General features: G+C 41.1%; 1 protein-coding gene across 4 annotated transcripts in view; it reads left to right on the top strand.

The window, feature by feature from the left end:
- GRIA1 (glutamate ionotropic receptor AMPA type subunit 1) overlaps positions 1–21,979 on the top strand; it is a 302,439-nt gene that overhangs the window by 149,139 nt on the left and 131,321 nt on the right. For all 4 annotated transcript variants that reach the window (XR_012001207.1, XM_072756784.1, XM_072756785.1 and 1 more), the window contains exons 3-5: positions 5,591–5,830; positions 8,708–8,892; positions 14,091–14,144. Coding sequence is in view for 3 of the 4 variants with exons in the window: in XM_072756784.1 (XP_072612885.1) it covers positions 5,591–5,830; positions 8,708–8,892; positions 14,091–14,144 (479 nt within the window). In the remaining variant the exon portion in view is untranslated. The remainder of the gene's footprint in view (positions 1–5,590; positions 5,831–8,707; positions 8,893–14,090; positions 14,145–21,979) is intronic.

Here is a 21,979-nt window from a genome sequence, read left to right as displayed (position 1 = left end):
TCTCTGTACATTATGCTATCTCACCACAGTGTAGCTGCCATCTGCCACCCTACAACATTGCTACAATGCCATTGACTATTCCCTATGCTGTGCCTTACATCCCCAAATGCACTTCATGTGTGTACAACTGCACCATACTCCCTCTCCTGGCCGATGTCTGCTTATTTGTCAGTGTCAATACTGGTGTATCCTCTTGGAAGCCTTCTTTGAGTTCCCCAAAGGCTGGCATTATATGTCCCTGCCTAAGGCCTGAACTCATTCCTGCCACAGCACTTATAACTGAGGTGTTACTGCTCACTTCATTGTCGGGCCCTCCCACTGTCAATGTAACAGTCCATGAAGTCAGGTGTTGTCTCATATGGCAGTTCATCTCCAATGCCTAATGAGCAGCGGATGTTAGATGTCAGGTGGTGGATGAATGGATGGATGGACAGATGGATGAACAGATATGTGTATATATGCTTTTCCTGATTCCTAGAGTTGACAGGGGGTTGTGTAGTGAGCACATCATCCATTTTGTTTTATTTCAATGTCCATAGACCCCAGTGTAGTAACTGCCTTTATTTGGTGTCAGGGAAGGCAGCATTAAATGAGAGGATTTCCTAGAAACTGAAGGTGACCCAGGTACCAAGACTGTTTTTCCATCAAAATTTCTGGGGAGGGGGCACAGCATATCACAGAGGTAAAGAACTCAAGCCCTATGATCAGACTGGTAGAGTTCAGATTTCAGCTGGGCCTTGCACTGTTCCTGGGCCTCACTTTCCCCACTGTAACCTACCTCATAGGAGGAAGGGAGTCAATGCAAGGAACATTCTTGTAAGTGGTTCACATGTCAGCTCCTAATTATTAACTGTCAGAAGCATTTTGTACAGCACTATTGTCTTGAGTATGGTACCACACACCATCCAGCCTACTGTGATTTAACATCAGAGTGAGTCTGAGAGAGACCAGCACACAGCAGTGTTCTTATGCTGCTTCTGAAGGTTCCCATTTCTTCCTCCTGCTTGCTGGACCTGACCATGCAGTCCCCACCTCCAGCCCCCTTTCTTATTTGCCTCTTCTCACCTACTCTCTACTACATGACCAACTCATACATCAGGGTAAAATTGCATCTTACATAAAACTCAAGACTCTGGATGCAGGGATCCCTGGGTGGCGCAGTGGTTTAGCGCCTGCCTTTGGCCCAGGGCGCGATCCTGGAGACCCGGGATCGAATCCCACGTCAGGCGCCCAGTGCATGGAGCCTGCTTCTCCCTCTGCCTATGTCTCTGCCTGTCTCTCTCTCTCTCTCTCTCTGACTATCATAAATAAATAAAAATTAAAAAAAAAAGACTCTGGATGCATCTAGATTTAGTGCTAGGAGTTTGCTACAATCAGATCCAACAACTGAGAGCCTTTACCTGCTTCTGGGGGTTGAAAAAGTGCCCTGGAGGTTGCTGAAAGTTTGACCAGCAAACAACTATAGTGTTATCAATCAGTAAATATGTTTGCATAATTAGACTAGAATCTAGGATGTTGGAGCCTGAAGGGATGTTGGATATCACAGAGTTTAAACCACCGTTTTACGGATGGGAAAACTGAAGCCTAGGGAAAATGTGGGATTTGCTCAAGGTCACATAACTACTGTGTTGTGATAAAACCAAAAAGAATCCTCTGGGTCTTCTGGCATCTAGTTTAGTACTTTTTTTTCATAGGACCACCTTATCTCTTCTGATTGAATATTTACTATGACCGATTCAAAGAAATGCCCTACAACTACTAAGTGTATTTCTCAATATTTAACAAATGACTACAATTTTCCACAGACTTTAGACCTATAAAATGCCTCTCTCTATCTCTCTCTCTCTCCTTGTCTCTATCTCTCTTTCTTTCTCTGTCTCTGTATGTCTCTCTGACTCTGTCCATCTGTCTCTCTGTCTCTGTCTGCATCTCACTCTCTGTTTCTGTCTCTCTCTGGAGCTGTTCCTGCTTGGCCAAAATAAAGATTTAGCTGGAAGGTCAGATGCCAAGCCACTCTGAAGGCCAGGGTCCAGTCAAGTAAATCCAGGCCAACTTACCTCCCAGCCATGCTTTCTTAGGGAGCATTGGGGAAGAGGGAGCACCCTCTTAGCCTTAGAGGATAAAGCACTCAGTTTAAGGGGGATAAATTTGAAAAGAGAAAACAAATCAGTTGAGGGAGAAAATTTCCTGGCCTCTGTGTGTCTAAAGATTTGATCATGTGCACCAACTCCTATTTCTTATACCTCCATCTCCTCCTTTGCTTCTAAATTTTTGCAAGAAACACCAGCCATGAGGGCCCCAGAGGCCCAGCTATAGGTGTGAAACCAAGTGGATGACGTGAGGGAATAGATCTGGAACATAAGATTCATATCCCACAGGATAATATTTCATTGCAGCAGGAGGGAGAAGAAATCCTAAAAATACTGTACAGAGCATATTATAATATTTTAACAGGTTTATGTGCTCCCTCTATACACTTCACTCAGTAAGATGGATTGTGCTTTTTGACAAATCTATATTTAACATAGGAAGAATAACATACAGTGTATGCTTCCTGGTGAAGAAATCCATATTTATGGAAATCTTGATTCTGGCAATTACAATAGATATTTAAAGACAGTGCCTATTGTCTGCTGTGAACAGATAGAATGTCCTCATTAGGGTGAAAGAGAAAATAGGCTGAGTGAGAAAGGATAAATATCTACTTTAGAGAAGCAGGAGGTCCAGGGTGACCCAACAGTCATCTCTGTTTGGTCCAGCTCCCCCTCATACCCTATTGTGGGTCATGTAGACCCTCTTATCAAGCATTTCTCATTCATTCTTTCAACAATACTTATTAAGCCCTACCATGTTCCAGGCACTATGGTGGCTTTGGGGCACAAGTGAGACCCCTGTTTTCAGGGATTAACATTGACCCAAGCAGTCATAGATATTAAGAAGCAAAAAAAGGAAATGATTTCAGATAATAAGAAAAGTCTAAGATGTAAGACAGGTTGAAATGACAGAGAGGCAGGTGTGGGGAGGCTGGAGTCACTATTGAGAAAAGGTGATGAAGAAAGGCCTTTTTAGGGGGTAAGATTTGAGACGAGAAAAGGAGTGATATTATGAGCCCTGGATGCTGTATGCAACTGATGAATTATTGAACTCTCCATCCGAAATTATGATGTACTATAAGTTGGTTAATTGAATTTAAATTTTAAAAAATTGAAAAAAAAAGATAACGAAAAGGAGTGATTTTTGCAAACAGATAAGGAAAGAGCCCTGCAGGTGGAGGAAGGAAGCAGCTGCCTCAGAGTCTCAAGGCACAGTGAGCTCAGAGCCCCAAAGAACAGCTACCAAGGCTGGGCGCCAGAGCAGGGGGCAAGGAGAGGAGTGTAAGGTGGGAGAGGTCTAAGGGGCTGGTTATTCAGGCTCTGAGCTATGGTCAGATGCTTCCTGTGGACAATAAGAAACCTCAAAACTTTTGAGAGCTTTTGCACCAGGAAGGGAAATTGTGTTTTGTTTTTACTTTTGTTAATTAAAAAGATCCCCCTTGCTTTGGGTAGAGAAGGAATTTCACTGCTGGAAACTACATGCCAAAAGTCTAGAATGCATGAGAACTACCTTCAGATACCAGGAGGGCTGTGGAGTGCATTAAGAGCAGACATTCCATGAGGTTCTGGTCTCAAAGAGTCATCAGTCAGTGGACTCGGCACCTAGAGAAGTAATAAACGCCCAGTAACTGCAGGTATGCAAGCAGATGTTAATGTACTGGCCCAGTTTCCTGTGGACGATACATACGTTTTCAGTGGGAATCAGACAGATGACTTGTACAGTTCATCTTTAAGAGATGAACTTTTAAGCCCATTAGCTCTAGGGACTGAATGAGAACTGAGAGTCACAATAGACAACTGAGTACTGGTGGTTAGTTGCATTCTTTAGTGCAGCACGACCCAGAGGATCTTCAATAACATGTTAAAAGTATTCGCCAACAAAGGATCCTGGGGATGTGCAGACTTGACAAAATCTGGGTTAAAGTTGAACAGGATTCCTCACAACCTTTTATGTAACTAGTGTGCAGTATGAACCTCCAAGATGCAGACAAGGTATACACCATTTCCCAAATCTACTTGACCAAAGAAGTTTTTTTTTTTTTTTAAGGAGTGTTTTGTGGTACTAATGTTTCATGGAACACATTTGGGTGATGCTTATATAGGGTAATTTGAGACCCCACATACAAGGTAATGCAGGGTCATGGAAGCAGGTGATATGCTAAAGGAAACAGAGGACCTAAGAGCACTCGCTTTTTCATCTTAAAAAAAAAATGGTAATACTAAAGCCACAGGGTTGTGATGTGAAATGAAAAGTCTAATATATGTGAAAGGACTGTAGAGTGCCCCAAAATACTGTTATTGTGATCAGGATGATTCATCTCACTATCCATATTAGCAAGATAATTTCAGGCATCAGAGATGGCTTTAGGGTTGGTCACCTACTTAACTGGGGCAAAAACAATGACACCTCTCCTGTATCATGTATTAAAATGAGCTTAGTAGTTAAATGACCTGGGATTTGGCCCTATAACTTTTCTTTTTTTTTTTAATTTTTTTGTTAACTTTTATTTATTTATGATAGTCACAGAGAGAGAGAGAGAGAGGCAGAGACATAGGCAGATGGAGAAGCAGGCTCCATGCACCGGGAGCCCGACGTGGGATTCGATCCCGGGTCTCCAGGTTCGCGCCCTGGGCCAAAGGCAGGCGCTAAACCGCTGCGCCACCCAGGGATCCCAACTTTTCTTTTTTTAATATTGCATCCTAACTAACAATGTAATAAACCATAAACCAGGATTGGTAACTACATTGGGATCTTACAAAATGGCTCCCATGGGGATGTTTATACAGCTAAGCTATTACTATGTCTGATACACTGGGCAGGGGGGTGGGGAGGCTGAAAAGTCAGCTAGCAGGATGTGCAAACACAAAGTGAACATTGGCAGAGAAATGTACACTGAAAGCTAAGGGTAGACTGAGAAAATCCATGCTTATTTTCTAAGCATGTATCAGCAGCAAGCTGGCAGACCCGCTTCCTCCTACAGCTTTTAATGCTTTGCCTTAAAGTGATGGGCAGTGTCATAGCAAGATGACTGGATTGGGGTTAAAATATCCACCCAACTCAGATATGCCCTACCTGTTCCATCTTAGACACGTTCATTAATTTTCTGAGACTTCGTTTTTCCCTTTTAAAAAATGACTCATTTATCCCTCTCCTTCATTAAGGTCACTGCAGAGATAAAGTAAGAGAACATGTGAAAATGGTTTATATATATTTATAATTAATAAGCATGATAACATCTGACATGGAATTGGTACCTCTTAAATATTGAATCAGATGGATGGGTGAATGGGATGCATAAATAGATAAAATGGATGGACAGTTGGATTAGACTTGCAAGATGGATGGATAGATTGGTTGGATGGGTGGATGGCCAGAAGATAGGTGAATGTAAAGATGATGAGTTGGGATGAATGAACTAGTGAATGGATTAGTTTTGGAGCCATCTGCCAGCTTCCTTGTAGTATCTTCTATTAATCCTTCTCTTCTCCTCCTCCAGTCTGTTCCCAGTTCTCCAAAGGAGTCTACGCCATCTTTGGGTTTTATGAACGGAGAACTGTCAACATGCTGACCTCCTTCTGTGGGGCCCTCCATGTCTGCTTCATTACACCGAGCTTTCCTGTTGACACTTCCAATCAGTTTGTCCTTCAGCTGCGCCCAGAGCTGCAGGATGCTCTTATCAGCATCATCGACCATTACAAATGGCAGAAATTTGTCTACATTTATGATGCCGACCGGGGTAAGCCAAGGGTTGGGGTGGGAGACTGTTGAGTAATGGGAGAAAATTGCCAGCAGGAAGGAGAATGATGCCTCCTTGCCTCAGTGAAAAGCATGGGGGGAATGATCCAGAAATGCTTTACTTCGATGGGCTGATTTCTTGGCGCTAACCTCCAACTTACAGTGTGGAAACATCCTTTGAGAGAGTAATCCTCTTAACATACCATGTCACTCTACAGTTCACCAAGCTTCCATGGCTCCTGAGTCCAGACTCAAAGCCGAAGGGCCTATGTTGAATGGTTCATAGCTCACAGCATAGTTGTCAGGAGCAAAGACTGTAGAGTCAGACAGACCTGGATCTAAATTCCATGTCCTCTCCTCTCCAGCTGTTTGTCTTTGGGCAAGCTCTCTCTGCCTCAGTTTGACCATTTATGTTGGGCAAATTTTCTGTGCCTTCATTCCCTCATCCCTGTAATAAGATAAACCTGATCTCTACCTCCTAAAGTTGCTGTGAGGATTGAATGAGGTGACTAGAACGTTCCTGTCAGTGCATGGAACATAAGTGCTCAGAGTCCTCCATATATGTTAGCTATCAACATAATCATCACCTCTCCTAGGCCCTTCTAATTGTGCTTCCACTTACATTTTGAATTTTACATCACACTTTCCAAATGTTTCCTATGCTTTTTTTCTTCTCTGCGTCTTTCCTCATGCTGTTCCTCATTTCTAGAATGCACTTGCTTTCCCAAATCTACATATGTAAATCCTTCTTCTCTTTTGTAGTCTGCTCAATCACTGCTTTCTCTATTCCCTAATCCTTAAATGTGAACTATCTTCTTTTTTCTAACGTCTGTGGTGGTTGTACTGTACTCTCCTACCTTTCTTTCCCTTGTATACTAAGTAGTCATCAGAACTTAGTCATAGTTGGTATAAGTAAATAAATGGATTATGAAAGGTCTGGAAACTGAGACAGAAGAGTTTTACCCTAAGTGAAATGGAGATTTTATAGGAGGTTGACTGGGGGAAGACCGAGAAGATTTTGAGTAGGAGAGTGGCTTGTGAGATTCATTTTTGGGGGCAGTGTTAAGCAGGCATTGTTCAATGAGGAGGAGCTGGAGGGAGAGACCAGAAACCCTCTGCTTTCTTCAATTTTCCCTTCCCTCTCCTTATTTGAGGATTTCCCTTCTCAAACAGCAGTCATTGTGAGGATCATACCTGCAGAAGGGCTATTTCAGGACAGTTGTACAGCATTCTGAAGCTTGAGGCCTAGAAATGGCAAATTTACTTCCCAGAACCCAGAAGACTGTAACTTTGATTATAGAGAATCACCTCTGGGGTTGGCAGAAGCACCTATGCTCTTAAAAGGACTCTGTCTCAGGAATCTGAGCTCAGAGCTCTGCCATTTGTTAGTTATGTGACCTTGGGCCAAAAACTAAATCTCTCTGAGCCTCAATTTTCATATCTGTGGTGCAATGGGGATAATAATGATTTGTGCCTCATAGGATTAAGTAAACTGAAAACAAGAAAGCTAGTAGAATAGTGCCAGACACATAGTAAACTTTCAGTGAATATGAGGCGTAAGCATGCCAAATAGCTTGCACTGCAAAAGAAACGAAGGTAAGAAGGCATAACAGAATCAGTTGAGAGATGATTCTTGAGGCCAGGCACCGTGCTGATTACTATGGGAGGGATTAGCAGTGTTAGAAGGAGACAACTAATATTCATACAAAAGATTGATTAATAATGTAAGAGTGAAAGAACCACCTAGAGTAGCAGAAAAACGACCTTCATCTTCCCCTCAAAGATATCTATGTTCTAAGAATTTTTGGAACCTATAAATGTATTATATTCAATGGCAAGAGGGATTAAGATTACAGATGGAATATACGTTGCTAACCAACTGATTTTAGAGAGATTAGATTGGATTATTCTTTTGGGCCTAATATAATCACAAGCGTTCTTAAATGTGGAAGTTGGAGGTAGAAGAGTCAGTGTCAGAGGCTGATGTGGAAAAGACCTGACCAGTTGCTGCTGGTTTTGAAGTTGGAAGGGACCATAAACTGAGGAATGCAAGCAAGTCTCTAGAAGCTAGAAAGCCAAGAAAATTTTCTTCCCTAGAACCTCCTGAGAGTAACATAGCCCCACTGACACATTGATTTTAGCTCAAGGAGATTCATTTCAAACTGACCTGTGGCAATATAAGATGATAAATGTGTGTTGTTTCAGACCAATGAGTTTATAGTGATTTGTTATAGCAGCCGTAGGAAACTGAGACCATTTATGTCTTAAAGATGAAACAAAACTGCATTGAGTAATGGGCTTCTCTCTCATTTAACTATAAATTAGAAGAGAATAATTTAAGTCAGTACACACTGATTGAATACCTACTACATAAGAGGCAAAGTATCAGGTATTGAACATTCATGAATTTGACAGTTATTAGGTGCCTATTTAGATGTTGGATTGGCACATTTAATAAGCAACTACTAAATACCCAATATAATATTTATAAAACCCTTGCCATGTATCAAACATTCTCATTTAATCCTTATGATGACACTATGAGGCGGGCATTATTAACATCACCGTTTTACCATTAAAGAAACTAAAGTTTAAAGCTAAGGAGTTTGTAAAAGGTCACCAGCATATTGTAGCAACAGGATTTGAGCCTTAGATTATATTTTTAATTAACACTACTGTGTGCTGAGTTCTGGAAACAAGCTCAAAAGAGAACCACTGCCTGCCTTCAGTGGGCTCAGACTTGCATAGTGGGAAAATGTTAGAGCTGAGTTTGGTGAAGGAGTCAGGACGGGGAGAGACAATGGAAGTGGGTGCCAAGTGGAGGCAGGTGGTACCTGTGTATCCTGATTGCCACTTCTCTGTCTTACCCAATTTCCAGGTTTGTCCGTCCTGCAGAAAGTTCTGGACACAGCTGCTGAGAAGAACTGGCAGGTGACAGCAGTCAACATTTTGACCACCACAGAGGAAGGATACCGGATGCTCTTTCAGGACCTAGAAAAGAAAAAGGAGCGACTAGTGGTGGTGGACTGTGAATCAGAACGCCTCAATGCCATCTTGGGCCAGGTAGTGCATGTAGCAAAGGCTTAGAGTGGGTGAGGGCAGTGGTTCAAGAGGGAGCTGGATGGCCTTTTGCCTTGAGTGTTACAAAGAGAGCTCTTGACTAGATGAGACAGGTGACTCCTTCCCCACATTCCGTAATTTATACATTTTAATTCTGAACTTTTATGAAATAGTACAAACAATGGGAGACTGGATCTAGGGCTTAAAATGGTTCTCAGATCAGTTGCTTTATGGTGAAAAAGCGTATTACATCGCATTTTAGAGTTTGTGAAGCACTATCACCTGGGAACACAGACTGTAGAATCAGATTCCTAGGTTCTGTCATCACTGGTCTAGCATTTAGCATCTCATCCATTCGGCCCACTGCCCTGTTTTAAGAGTACAGGGAAGCAGCAAGCACCTCTGTACTGTTTCCTTAAATACACTCATGCGTCTGAGAAATCCATTGATTGTACATCCTGTGAAAGGGCACTGTAACCTCAATAGTTTTTAGCCAGAGGTCTCTAAGCTGTGGTTCTTCCTATTCTAAGAACTAGAGCATGTACCCATTTCACAAGCAGCAGGCCTTTGTGTTAATCTCTTGTCTTTCGACATATACTTGTGTATCTAGGTTGAGCTAGCAAGAAAATAGATTTTGCAATCATTCTTTAACAGTGCCATGTAATTAAAGATGGTAGTTTCAGGTAATTGACAATATGACAAAGCTTGTTGATGGCCTTTCTAGACCCTGGGACCCCCACCAGGAATCTCACCATGAGCTCAGCAACCATTTAGAGGTCTCAGCAACAGAACAGGAGAAATTTTGAAAATCAGTGATTGTTTAAGGCATTAATTATGTGTTCTACTAGATAAAGTATGGATCTGACCACCCCTCTTGGAAACAGAAAACAGAAAAATTGTTTCTTTGGGATTCTCTGGGCTGGACTCAAGGGATTTGAATGCTAGTTAAACGAGACAGTATAGGGTAATGGTTAAGCACAGAGACCCTTCCGCCAGAGTGGCTGGAAGTTAAACCCCACTAGTCTTTACTAGCTCCATGACTTTGGGCCAGGTTTTTAATCTTTCTATGTCTCAGATTTCTGATCTGTGAAAGGGGCATCATAATAATTATAGCTTTCTTCAGACAGTTCCTGTGAGAATTAAAAGGCAATTATCATATGGTTTCACTCATATGTGGAAGGTAAGAGTGCAGAGGACCAAAAGGGAAGGGAGGGAAAACTGAATGGGAAAAAAATCAGAGAGGGAGACAAACCATGAAAGACTCTTAACTATAGAAAACAAAGTGAAGTTTGCTGGAGGGGTGGTGGGTGGGGGGATGGGGTGACTGGGTGATGGGCATTAAGGAGGGCACATGATGTGATGAGCACCGGGTGTTATATGCAACTGATGAATTATTGAACACTACATCTAAACTGATGAAGTATTATATGTTGGCTAATTGAATTTAAATAAATCATAAATAAATAAAATTAAATTAAAAAAAAAACAAAAAAAAACAAATAAATAAAAAATAAAAATCTGTTCCTGTAAAGAAAGGAGCCTGCCCTGTAGAAAGTGACATGTGTAAGCCTGTGCCTAGTTTTGCTATTTATAGCACCACCTAGTACTGCCTTCTTGAGTCACTTCCCTCTTTGGGCATAAGGGTCCTCATCTGTAAAATAGGAATGACGGCTTCTGTTCTACAGGGCTGAGAAAAAGATTGGGTGAGATAGCAGTTGGAAAAAGTGCTGAACGATAATTAGGTATTCTTAATAGACTGATGACTTGTCCTTCATTGCTCTGTAGTAAAGATAGTAGCCAGTGCTACCATTTTCTGAGCACTTGCCATATACCAGACACCATGCCAAGTCTTTTCCATGCACCATGCTACCTCATCTTCACATAAACTGTATAAAACTGCTTCTATCAGCTCCCTTAATTTATAAATAAAGAAACAAGAGACTTGCCTGGGATTTCACAGCTAGTATATAAGAAAAGCAGGAAGTCAGACTTCTGGCTGCAGAGCCAGACCCTCCTAAAAATGTAACTTTTCAGCCTCTGCTGACTTTAGCCACATATTCTGTGAAAAGACAAATTCTGTTTTACAGGGAAGTGACTCGTTTATATGGGCATTTTGGATTGTAGTAATAGTAACTCTTTTAACTGTTAGGTTTTTCTATTCTGAAAAGCAAGACTGAATTGCTGAAGAGATCTTACAGAGCACCCGATTTACTGTGTGTATTCACATTTCACAGATGGAATAACTGATGGTCACAATGGTTGATTTGCCTTGGGTTCAAACAACTAGTTAGTAACAGTGATGAGTCTTGAATTTACATCTAAAAGCTTGCAGCCTGACATTTTGGCATCATTCCAAACAATCAAATGCTTGAATTCCGATCTTTTCAGTCTAATACAAATGTCCTGCCTAACCTAAAGAAGGAGATAGTGATTCTCAATTCCAGTAAAGGAATTGCCTGTCTCTGTCTCCAGCCCCCCAACTAGAATACTGGCATTTTGAGGGCAAGGATTATTGTTTTATTTTCTTCTTTGTGGTATCCATAGTGTTTTGAATAATGCTTCGTATCTTGTGGGTATTCAATAAATATTTTTTGAGTGTGTGGAAAGAATAGGGAATCAATGAAGGGTCAAGGAAAGATCCCAAATGTGAGATAGGTCTGAATAGTTATAGGTAGCCATTGGCTGGGTAAGAGCCATTAAGCTAGAGAGAAAGGCAAGTAGGGAGGCCCAGAAGGCATGTGAGTGCTGAGGTTGGTAGAATGGCTTAGCAAGCCAGCTGGAGCATGCTGAGTGTCTACTAGGAGACAGTGATGGTGACATAATTGATACTATCCTTGGAAACCATTCTAAAGAGTTTGGGGTTTATTCCAAAGAGAGTGGAGAGGCAGTGAAGGTTTGTGAGCAAGGAATAGGCTTATTAGAATATAATGCTTTGACAGTATATCAGACACCAAATTATATAGTACAGTCATTAAGCTGAGAATGAGTTAAAGATGAGAGAGACCAGGATTAGACCATCCATCACATCATCCTGCTTTACTGTCTTCATAGTGCTTCTCACTTGCTGAAATCTTGTTCATTCATCTGTTTATATATTTACCATCTGTCTCCCTACTAAAACGTCAGTTCAGTTTAGTAAGGACACAAGGACCTTGCCTTATATGTTCACAGGTTGTCCTCAGCACATAGCATAATGCTTAGCATATCATCCATGTTCAATAAATATCTGTTGGTTGAATTAATTAATCAGAGAAGGTTTTACAGAGTAGTTGAGATTCAAGCTCAGCTGTAAAGGTTATGAATAGTCAGAATGGGAAAGGACATTCCAGACACAAAGATTATGAATTAAGGTAGTCCAGTGGAAATAAGATTTGAAGGAATAGGGTCAGGAAGGGTATGGGTTCCACATGAAATTGTAGATTACCTTTATAACACCTCTCTCAGTTTATAACCCTGAGGGCACTCACTTCTTCATCTGTTTAGTGTGGGTCTCATCCCAGTAAAGTGGGACCTCCAGGGGGCCAAAGACCATACTTGTCTCACCTCCCACTATATCCACAGCATAGTGCTTGGTACAAAGTAAGCACTTAATAAATGGTTGTGAAAGAAAAGTAGGAAAGGAGAGAAGAGAGGACAATGGGTTAATAAGTGAAAAGACAGGTGGGAAGGTTTGGATTATGTTGAACTATATGAAATTGCTAATTTTTACCAACCAAAAGTCATCAATTGTCATCCGTTTCTTATGTTTCAATCTGTAAGTTTATCCTGCAGATTATTCTTATCTATTGCCTAAATGTGGTAGGTTTTAAAATATCTTTAAAAAAATCTGCTATTTAATGTTTTGTGTTTATTAGAAGCTGAATAGGCTTATGGTAAAGGTATCTTATTATTGAAAGGGCAGCAAACCATTTGACAAGAAGATGGAAAAGTAATGAAGAATTACTAATAAAACTATCATCCCAATAGTATTTGAGCTCGATGGTCTGGAATTCCACAATCTAACCACTGTTTCAGAGCATTCATTGTGTGTGCTTGCATTTAATTATTCCCTACATAAAAAAATATGTGAGCCGCTATGCCCATACATCCAATTAAGTAGATGTCTGAATGTGGATTTTAATAACCTTGAAAATTTATTCAGTTAGACAAGAAGCCCAAGTGCTTCTCATATGTTTTATGCCTTCTTGTAAGAGTGCAAGAGAGGCTCTAAGCAGAATGTACTAACCCCAATTTCATGATTAAAAAATAAAGAAATAGATCAAGTTAACTTGCAGGCTGAGCTAGGGCTAAACCAAGGCCTATGCTCTTAGCTGTTCCTTGGGTAGTGTGTCTGGCTGTCTGAGCAAACCTCTGGATAATTCTTTCTACAAATATTTTTCCTGCCCACAATGATTACAAAAGTCTTCACTTTTAGGATGGAGAGATTTGGGGGGACCCCGGCTCTTAATAATTAATCATAATTGGGTGTTACATGCAAAGACTCACAACATTTGGGTTCCTGTCCAGCACTGCTGCAGGATCTAGGCAAATCACTTCCCCTCTTTAGCCCTGAACTTCCCATCTGTACAGTGGAAGATTGGACCATCTGATCCCAACATTCCCTTCCAACTTCCAGGTTAAGTGCTCAGTTAATGTCTGGGTACTCAACTGGTTTAGGGAAGAAGGCACAATATTAGGAAAAGAAGGAACTGGGTCTGAATATATGTCATGCAAGGAATTAAAGGTCAAGAACCTACCCATCTGACCATCCACCCACACCCATCCATCCATCCAAGCAGCAGATATTGTCATGACAGTGGCAGGAAATTCAACACAGTATAAGATTCACACCAAGAAAGAATCTCCATCCAGGGAGACTTTATGGGAGAAGCAAAATGAGCATTTCATCTGAATGGGGTATGTGTGTGTGTTAATACTACTCTACCCCTAGTATCAGACAAAACTGATTTCAAATCCTGCATCTGCCACTTAATAGCTGGATAAACTTAGGGAGCTTATTTAATCTCTCCATGCTTCAATTTCTCATCTGTAAAATGAGGGTATCAATAATGCCACCATCACTGAGTAGTTGTGATATGGTAGTCTCACTACTTAGGATAGGGAAAGGCACATTGTCAGCACTCAGTGTTAGTTGCTATTAATACTGTTATAGCTTTAATTGCAAAACTGATTGGTGAATCCCTTCACATCATGTTTTATAGATTATAAAGCTGGAGAAGAACGGCATTGGCTACCACTACATCCTTGCAAATCTGGTGAGTACAGTGCACTACACAGGTTGTCCTCAGCCTGTGTAGACTTTCAGTCTATGCATTTTTGCACATTTGGGCCTTACTTTGCTCCTGTGGTCCCCAGCTAATGGGAACTGCATGGGTGGAAGGGGGAATTCAGAGCTGCAATACTAAATTTACCTTTTCCCCTCAATATTCTCACTTGTCAGACCACAGCACACTATTAGTAAATTTCTAATCTTCCGTAGAAGAGACGGTTATCTGAATTGCAGATTCAATCAGTTTTGCCCCTTGACAATAAGGACAAAACTGGCACATCTTTGAACGACTACAGGATGTTTCTACCCCATTGTTTTGACTCTCTATTTTGACTTAGTGATAGTGTTTACAAGTACAAACACCAGAATCACAATTATACTAGTATTGACAGATCTTTAACTAGAAGCAATTTTCCAACAGGAAAAATATTATGTCAATTTAGTTTGTATTCACTTTTCTATGTGATATAGATTAAGCTTGTCTTCTTAAAAATTTTTGTTTTCATTTTAATGTATTGCAGTTCTTTTTATTGGGCACAATTATTTGAGTCTTGTGAAGATTTGAGTCATCAAATATTTTTTATTCATATTAAATTTTACCTAATAACATGTGCCATTATAACTTTTATTTTATGGCCATTATATCTAGCAATTCTATTTCTCTTGTGTTGTGTTTTGACCATCCATCTTTTTTTTTTTAAAGATTTTATTTATTTATTCATGAGAGACACACACAGAGAGAGAGAGAGAGGCAGAGACACAGGCAGAGGGAGAAGCAGACTCCATGCATCGAGCCGGATGTGGAACTCGATCCCTGGTCTCCAGGATCACGCCCTGGGCTGAAAGTGGTGCTAAACTGCTGAGCCACCTGGGCTGCCCCATCCGTCTTTTTTATCATGAAGTTTGATTCTTCCAAAATTTTGTCCAAAGCCAAATATAATTTAATTTGCCTTTAGTCCCATTTTTACATTTTGTAAAGAGCTTCATGGTGATGTAATTCATATACCATACTGTTTATATATATAAAGCGTACAATTCATTGCTTTTTAGTATAATCACAGAATTATGAAACCATCACCACAATCTAACTTTAGAATTTTTTGTCATCCCAAAAAAGAAACCTCACACCCATCAGCACTCACTCCCCACTGCTCCCTATATCCCCTACCCCACCCCCAGCACTAGGCAACTAGCAATCTACCTTTTAAGTATTTGCATATCCTGAACGTTGCATACAAACAGAATCATATAATATGTGATCTTTTGTGACTAAAAGTGATCTTTCTTTCACTTAGCATCATGTTTTCAAAGTTCTTCCATATTGTAGCATGTATTTCACTCCTTTTCATTGCCAAGTTATATTCTATTTTATGGCTATACTGCATTTTATCTATTCATTGGTTGATGAACACGTGGGTAATTTTCTCTTTTCAACTATTATGAATAAAGCTACTATGACTATTTAGGCACAAACTTTTCTCTTGATTATATACCTAGGAGTGGAATTGTTGGGTTATTGGTAACTCTGTGTTTAACATCTTGAGGAAATTACTTTCCAAAGCGGTTATATCTCCCAGCAAATCAATAACAAGTTTTTATATTGTTTAAAATATTTTAATCAATAACACATTTTGCCATTTGACAGTATGAGCAATTATCAGTTTTCCCCCAATGGTAACTTTTCCCACAAAGTTTCTTTGTAATCCTGGCTTGTCTTTGAAATTTTCTGTTTTCATTAAGATGTGGTTTTAAGATTTTTATTTATAACGAAGTGTATATGTAATTTTAGGCATATTATTTGGTGTTGATTATTCCTATGAGTAGCATTAACTAATGAAACAAAATATTACTCTCTTTTATTTATTTTTGGATAAAAGGTCATTAGTAGAACAAAGGCACCAGGTCTGGCTGTATGTAAAGGCCAAAATTACAGGATCTAAAAATAAGACCAAAACATCCTGCCTAATCCTTAAATTCTAGTTGTCTTTCTGATCCAATCTCAATCTTAAACAGGTTCCTGCCTAAACCTTCTTTCCCTTCAAAACTTCCTTGCCTTGGCCATACTAATATTTCAGGCTCAGGACCAGAAATAAGAAGGGCTCATTGAGATAGGCTAATTCAGACCCAGTTGTTAATAGCTAAATATGATACATTTCTCAGAGGTATTTGCATTTTGAACAGTGGGTAGCTCCAGAGACTTTTAGGGAACAGGAGCCTCACCCTAAATAATTTTGCAAAGACAGAATTTTTGACTTTGTAATGAAGCAGACTCTTGACATCCCTCTAATCCCAGCTCCTTAGTGCCTGAAGGGACTTTGGAAATTAATGCTCCTCTGCTAAGTCTCCTCTGCTCATAGAGAAACAGAACCAGCAGGTGGTGTGGCCAGGGACACACAACAAGTCAGGGATAGAGTTAGGGCTAAGTTAGGGCTAGCACCAAGGCTGGTGGGCAGTATCCAACACCATATGCACTACTCCAGCATGCCTCTCCGTACAGACTGAGCAAGCATCCTGCTGTTTGAGAATACACAGAACAATGTGGGGGCATGCATAATCACCTCTCTGGGATAAGATAGAAATTACATATCAGTGGCCTTGGAGCCACTGAAAGACCCCAGATAATTAAATTGCCAGCCTCCATCTGTTGCCAAGTGACCCCTTGGTCACTGCATCACCAAGTCAGCCCCTTGGGCTTCTGTATCCTTCTGATCTGCATTCTTCTTCTTCTGACCTAATGAGCTCTCATATCCTTACAACTGCCAGCTAATAGGATGCAAATTGCATATACCATCCAAATACAAAAGACTTGCATGTTCCAATAGATTAGTTGATAATTAGGCTTCAAATTACTAATTAATTCAGTTTGAAACATAGGCGAGTATGTGGTGTGTGTTTTTCTTCCCTCTTCAGAGAAATAACGCAATTTATAAGATGATAATTTTTAGAAATTCCGCCACATAATTAGCCTGCTGCTGCATGGAACTGACCCCCTCCTTCAGAGTGTTTGTGATTAGGGTGTAATTATAGAGTTAGAAACCAAGGAAGCTTTTGAAAGATTTAACAAAAGGAAGGAGCTACACTTTTATTTCACAGTTCTATCTGCACAAGAGAAATGGAATGCACAAGCTCCGAAGTAGCCAACAGCAGTTTTCCAAAAGATCACTTTGGAGGGATTCATATAGCCAGCTTTGGGGGGGCTGCTAGAAAAGGAGAGGGAAGGAGACTGTGGATCAGAGAGGACAGCTTTATGGACCGGGAGTAAAAACAACCATGAACCCTCCACCCCCCAACCCAGATTTTTGTCCAGACACCACCCTTAGCCAGCTCTGTGATCCTGGGCAACTCCCCATTAACTGGGAATGATAGTTCCTGATCTGAAGGCTCATAGCATCACCTGGGAGATCAAAGATGTTGCTGAATATCACCATGTTTTGGAAAGTTCAACACTGCTACATAGGTAGGGAACTCTTACTACATATACTAAATCTACCCATCTCTACATCACATATTGTGGATACATTTACACACACATACACATATATGCATATGTATGTATTCATATTTTATATACAATAGGATAGATGTGTATTTATATTTCTGTACCACTGGTATGTCCATAAAGTGTACTTGAACCTTGCTGAAATTGAAGAGCTATACCATTATTTCTCTTTTTTTTTTTTTTTTTTCGTTTTTTAAAGAGAGAGAGAGAGGGTAAGCTGGGGGATGGGGCAGTCAGAGGAAGAGAGCGAGAATCCCAAGCAGCCTTCATACCCAGTGCAGAGCCCAACTCAGGGTTTGATCCCATGACTCCAAGACCATGACCTGAGCTGAAATCAAGAGTTGGATACTCAGCTGACTGAGCACCTGTATACCATTATTTCTTAAAGAAGCATGTAGGCCCTGGAACACACCAGAGGGCCAGGCTATCTGTTCTCCTCTAAACTCCAGTACCGACTTCATGTTCACTCGCTGTTCTGACGTTGTGGTCAAAGCAGGCATTTACCAGTCAGGGCCCTCCAGAGTTATAGCTCTTATCTTTGTGATTCATCAGCAGCAAATCTTAGACCAAACTAGTGTTTCTCAAAACAGAGGGCCTGTGGACCCCTACAATGCATCTGCAGAGTCAGTTTGGAAAACACTGAGCTAATAGTTAAATGCTGTAGTGTCACTGGAATGTAAAAATAAGTACTCACATCATGGGACAAATGACCAGAATATTAATATTGATGATTAGAGTTTCATTGAAACAAAAAGCACATGGTAAAATGCTTATCGAGAACCAGCAGACCTCAGAATATACAAAGGGTCCAGCAGATCCCAGTTTGAAAAACACTAAAGGTGTTGATTCTTTTTCAATATGGACCATTTGGTGCCTCCTAGGGGGTTAATAACAGTAAAAGTAACATAATTCTCCCATTTTCACGGCTGTTATAGTTTATGTGAGTTTCTTATGAATCACACCACTTGCTTTTGAATGTCACAATACTCCGATGAAGTAAGCAAGGTAGATTTCATCACACTCATTTTACAGATGTGGGAACTGAGGCTCCAAGCCACTATATTACTGAGCTGCAGAGGAGGAAGGCAGGTACCTAATCAATGGAGTTGGGCTCTTGGGAATTTGACCAAAAAAAAAAAAAAAAAAAACAAGAAATGTGGTCATAAGAATAGAGCAAGCAGACTAACCTGATGCCAAGCCACTAAGACCCACTGACCCAGAATTCCTTAAACCCCTAGTGAATAATAATGACAATAATACAATGGCAGTAACTACTACAATTCATTGAATCATTGCTACCTTCTAGGCTAAGGAAATACTAAGGAAAGTATTTAAATGCATATCTATTAAACCCTTATCATAGTCCTTGATAATATTTTGCCCACTTTTTAGACGAATAAACTGAAGTTCAGAAGGATTAGTGAATTTTCCAAAGTCACGAAGTTTATAAAATGATGGAGCTGGGCTTCCCCTCCAGGACCACAGAACTCCAGAATGCATGTGCCTAGTACTGTGTCTTGTGACAGCTGAGCATGAGGAAGTTTGACAAAGGAGCAGGGAGGTTTGGGGGTTAGGGGGAGTGGTCCTTGACAAGAGGGCTTGCCTACAGTAGACCTCAAACTCAAACTTAGGCCCTCAAAAATCCTATTTGATACCTTTTTAATTATACACTGAGGGAATTTCATTATAACTATCATTTCTAGTGTATAAGGTATCTGAGGGAGAGACAGTGAGGTCACCCCAGGTCTCACTGGAGTATTTGGGGATCAGAACAGTCAGCCGTTCTCACCATGTGGTTGCATATTAACACCTGTAAAGTGTTGGAGTAGGAAGGTTTGGTTCATGGGGCAGTGAATCCAAGTGTCCGTTTCTGTGCCGTTGCCCTCTGTTCTGTCGGGTCCTGAGAAGAAATTGTTCTTTAGTCTCTTTCTCTCCTATGCTGAGAAATCTGTCTCCACCTTCTGTAAAGCCATCCTAGCCCACTTTCTTCTGCACTTCTCTTCCAACTGTCTTACTGCCATACCAGCTCATGTCTGGTTTCCATAGCCCCTGCTTAGGCAGGAGGTGCAGTTGGGAAGGGTTGTTGAAGGTCCAACAGACTTGGCTTTAAATCCTGGCTTTATAGCTATTAGCCATATGATATTAGTCAAGTTACCTACTTGTTCTAAACATTCCTTGCCTCATCTGTAAAAGAGGGAATAATGTGATATTGTCTACCTCCTCATTGGTATTATGACAATTAAAGTTATAAAGTGTGTCTAGTACATATTTGGCCCAAATAAGCACTCAATAAGTGTTAGTAATTGCCACCATAATAATCATTGTACCATCATCATCATTATCAATAGTGGGTGAAAAAAGACATTTAATATCCGGGGACACAATACTGTCTTTGAGGTCCCTCAACCCTCTCCCAAACCAAACCTCATCCATGACTGACTCACAATTATGTAATGTCTTCATCTCTGTTTGTCTTTAAGCTCCTAGAGGAAGAAACAGGTCTGCCTTGTTCACTGATAAATTCCCAGGGCCTGGCAGAGGGAGCTGCATGTAACAGGTGTTCTTTAAAAAGTCACTAAATGAATGAATGAGGGAAATGACTGCTCAGGAAATAAACAATGTTCATACCTACACATCACATGCTCTTACAGGCAAAACCCTTGAATACAAAATGCTAAGAGTAGCAGAAGTACTGGAAATGTGAACACAGTTATGAATATGCTCATGAGTAGACAAAGATGGGCCTAAGAGGGCTTTTAATCCACTTCCCATAAAGGACCAGAATCCTCTATAACACCCCTAATAGAAGCCCATCCATCCAGTTCCTGCTTGAATGATATCCAGTGGTAGGGAACTCACTGCCCTCAGGCAGCCCTTTCTCTCCTCCAATAGATCTAAGGTTTCTAGTCTTTCTCAAAGGGGGCCCAGTCTGCCGTGCAACCCTCTCTGCACTTTTGGCACCATGTGCTCTCTTGGAAGCCTTGCAGAATATGTCTGCTGCCCTTCCACAAAGCAACCTTCACATGCTTAGAAATGCCTACTCTGCTTGTGTTTGGTGTTTGCTCTTCCGGCCTGAGCACCTCTCTGTTCCCTCAATATGTTTTCACAGTACATGCTTCTAACAGACAACCAATCTATCATCAGGGGTGGATCAAGCATGTCCTTGAGCCTAGCACTGCACGGGGCTCCTATGGGAAGTTTCTCATAAGAGAAGAATCACACAGCTTAACTTTTGTCCTGAAGCAACAAGGCCTTGTCTTCCAGCCAGATTGGAACATGTAACTGAAGTTCTAAAGAAAGTGAGAGGGAGCGCTTGGGTGACTTAGTTAGTTGAGTGTCCGACTCTGGATCTCATCTCAGGTCTTGATCTCAGGGTTATGAGTTCAAGCCCCACATTGGACTCCACACTGGGCTTAGAGCCTATTTTTTAAAAATGCAAGAAAAAATCAGTGTGAGATAATTATGCAAGCCCCCATAAATGGCCATCTGAGTTGCCAGAGCATGGTAGTCGGAGACTAGAGAGTCCTCTATAGGCTGCAGGGTGTCTGGGAAGGATGACAGTGAATCCGTGTGGCCAGTGGTCCTATGAAGAGCACGCCTTTGCCTTGGTTTGAAGTGTCCAAGAGAGGGCATCCCTGGGTGGCTCAGCGGTTTAGCACCTGCCTTTGGCCCAGGGCGTGATCCTGGAGTTCCGGGATCGAGTCCCACATCGGGCTCCCTGCCTGGAGCCTGCTTCTCCCTCTGCCTCTGTTTCTGCCTCTCTCTCATGAATAAATAAATAAAATCCTTAAAAAAAGTGAAAAGTCCAAAAGAGCTAGTGCTGAAGGGTCCCTAGGAGCTCATCTCACTCAGCCCCTTATTTTATAAATGGGCACTTAAGGCCCAGAGAAGGGAAGTGACCTGCTTTAGGTCACTGAGAAGTTAAACAATAGAGCTGGGCCTGGGATTTGGAGCAATTATTTGCTCTGTTCTTTGTGTTTCATTCCCCCCACTGCTGCCTCTCAGTTTCCGCACTGTGCCTGTGTGTGAGTGTGTGTGAGTGTGTGTGTGTATGTGTGTGTGTGAGAGAAAGAAACAGGCAGAAACATGGAGACCAAGAAAAAGGTTCAGAAGTGTTCCTTCCGGCCTTCCTGACCCCTATCAGAGTCTCTCTTCACTGATGAGACCCCCTGCAGCTTCCCATTCTCTCTTGCATACACCCTTTCCTCCCTCCAGTTTCTCTCACCTCACTCTCCTATAACAGTGCAAACACATGGTTTGCTTTATGATCACCAAGGCTGACATTGCAGAAACTCTGGAAGCAAAGAGGAAGTAGGTGGGTA

The sequence above is a fragment of the Vulpes vulpes genome, chromosome 4 (genome assembly GCF_048418805.1).
Source record: "Vulpes vulpes isolate BD-2025 chromosome 4, VulVul3, whole genome shotgun sequence".
NCBI classification, from domain to species: domain Eukaryota; kingdom Metazoa; phylum Chordata; class Mammalia; order Carnivora; family Canidae; genus Vulpes; species Vulpes vulpes.
The sequence above is the reverse complement of the archived record's forward strand: the minus strand, read 5'-3'. Positions and strand labels throughout refer to the sequence as shown.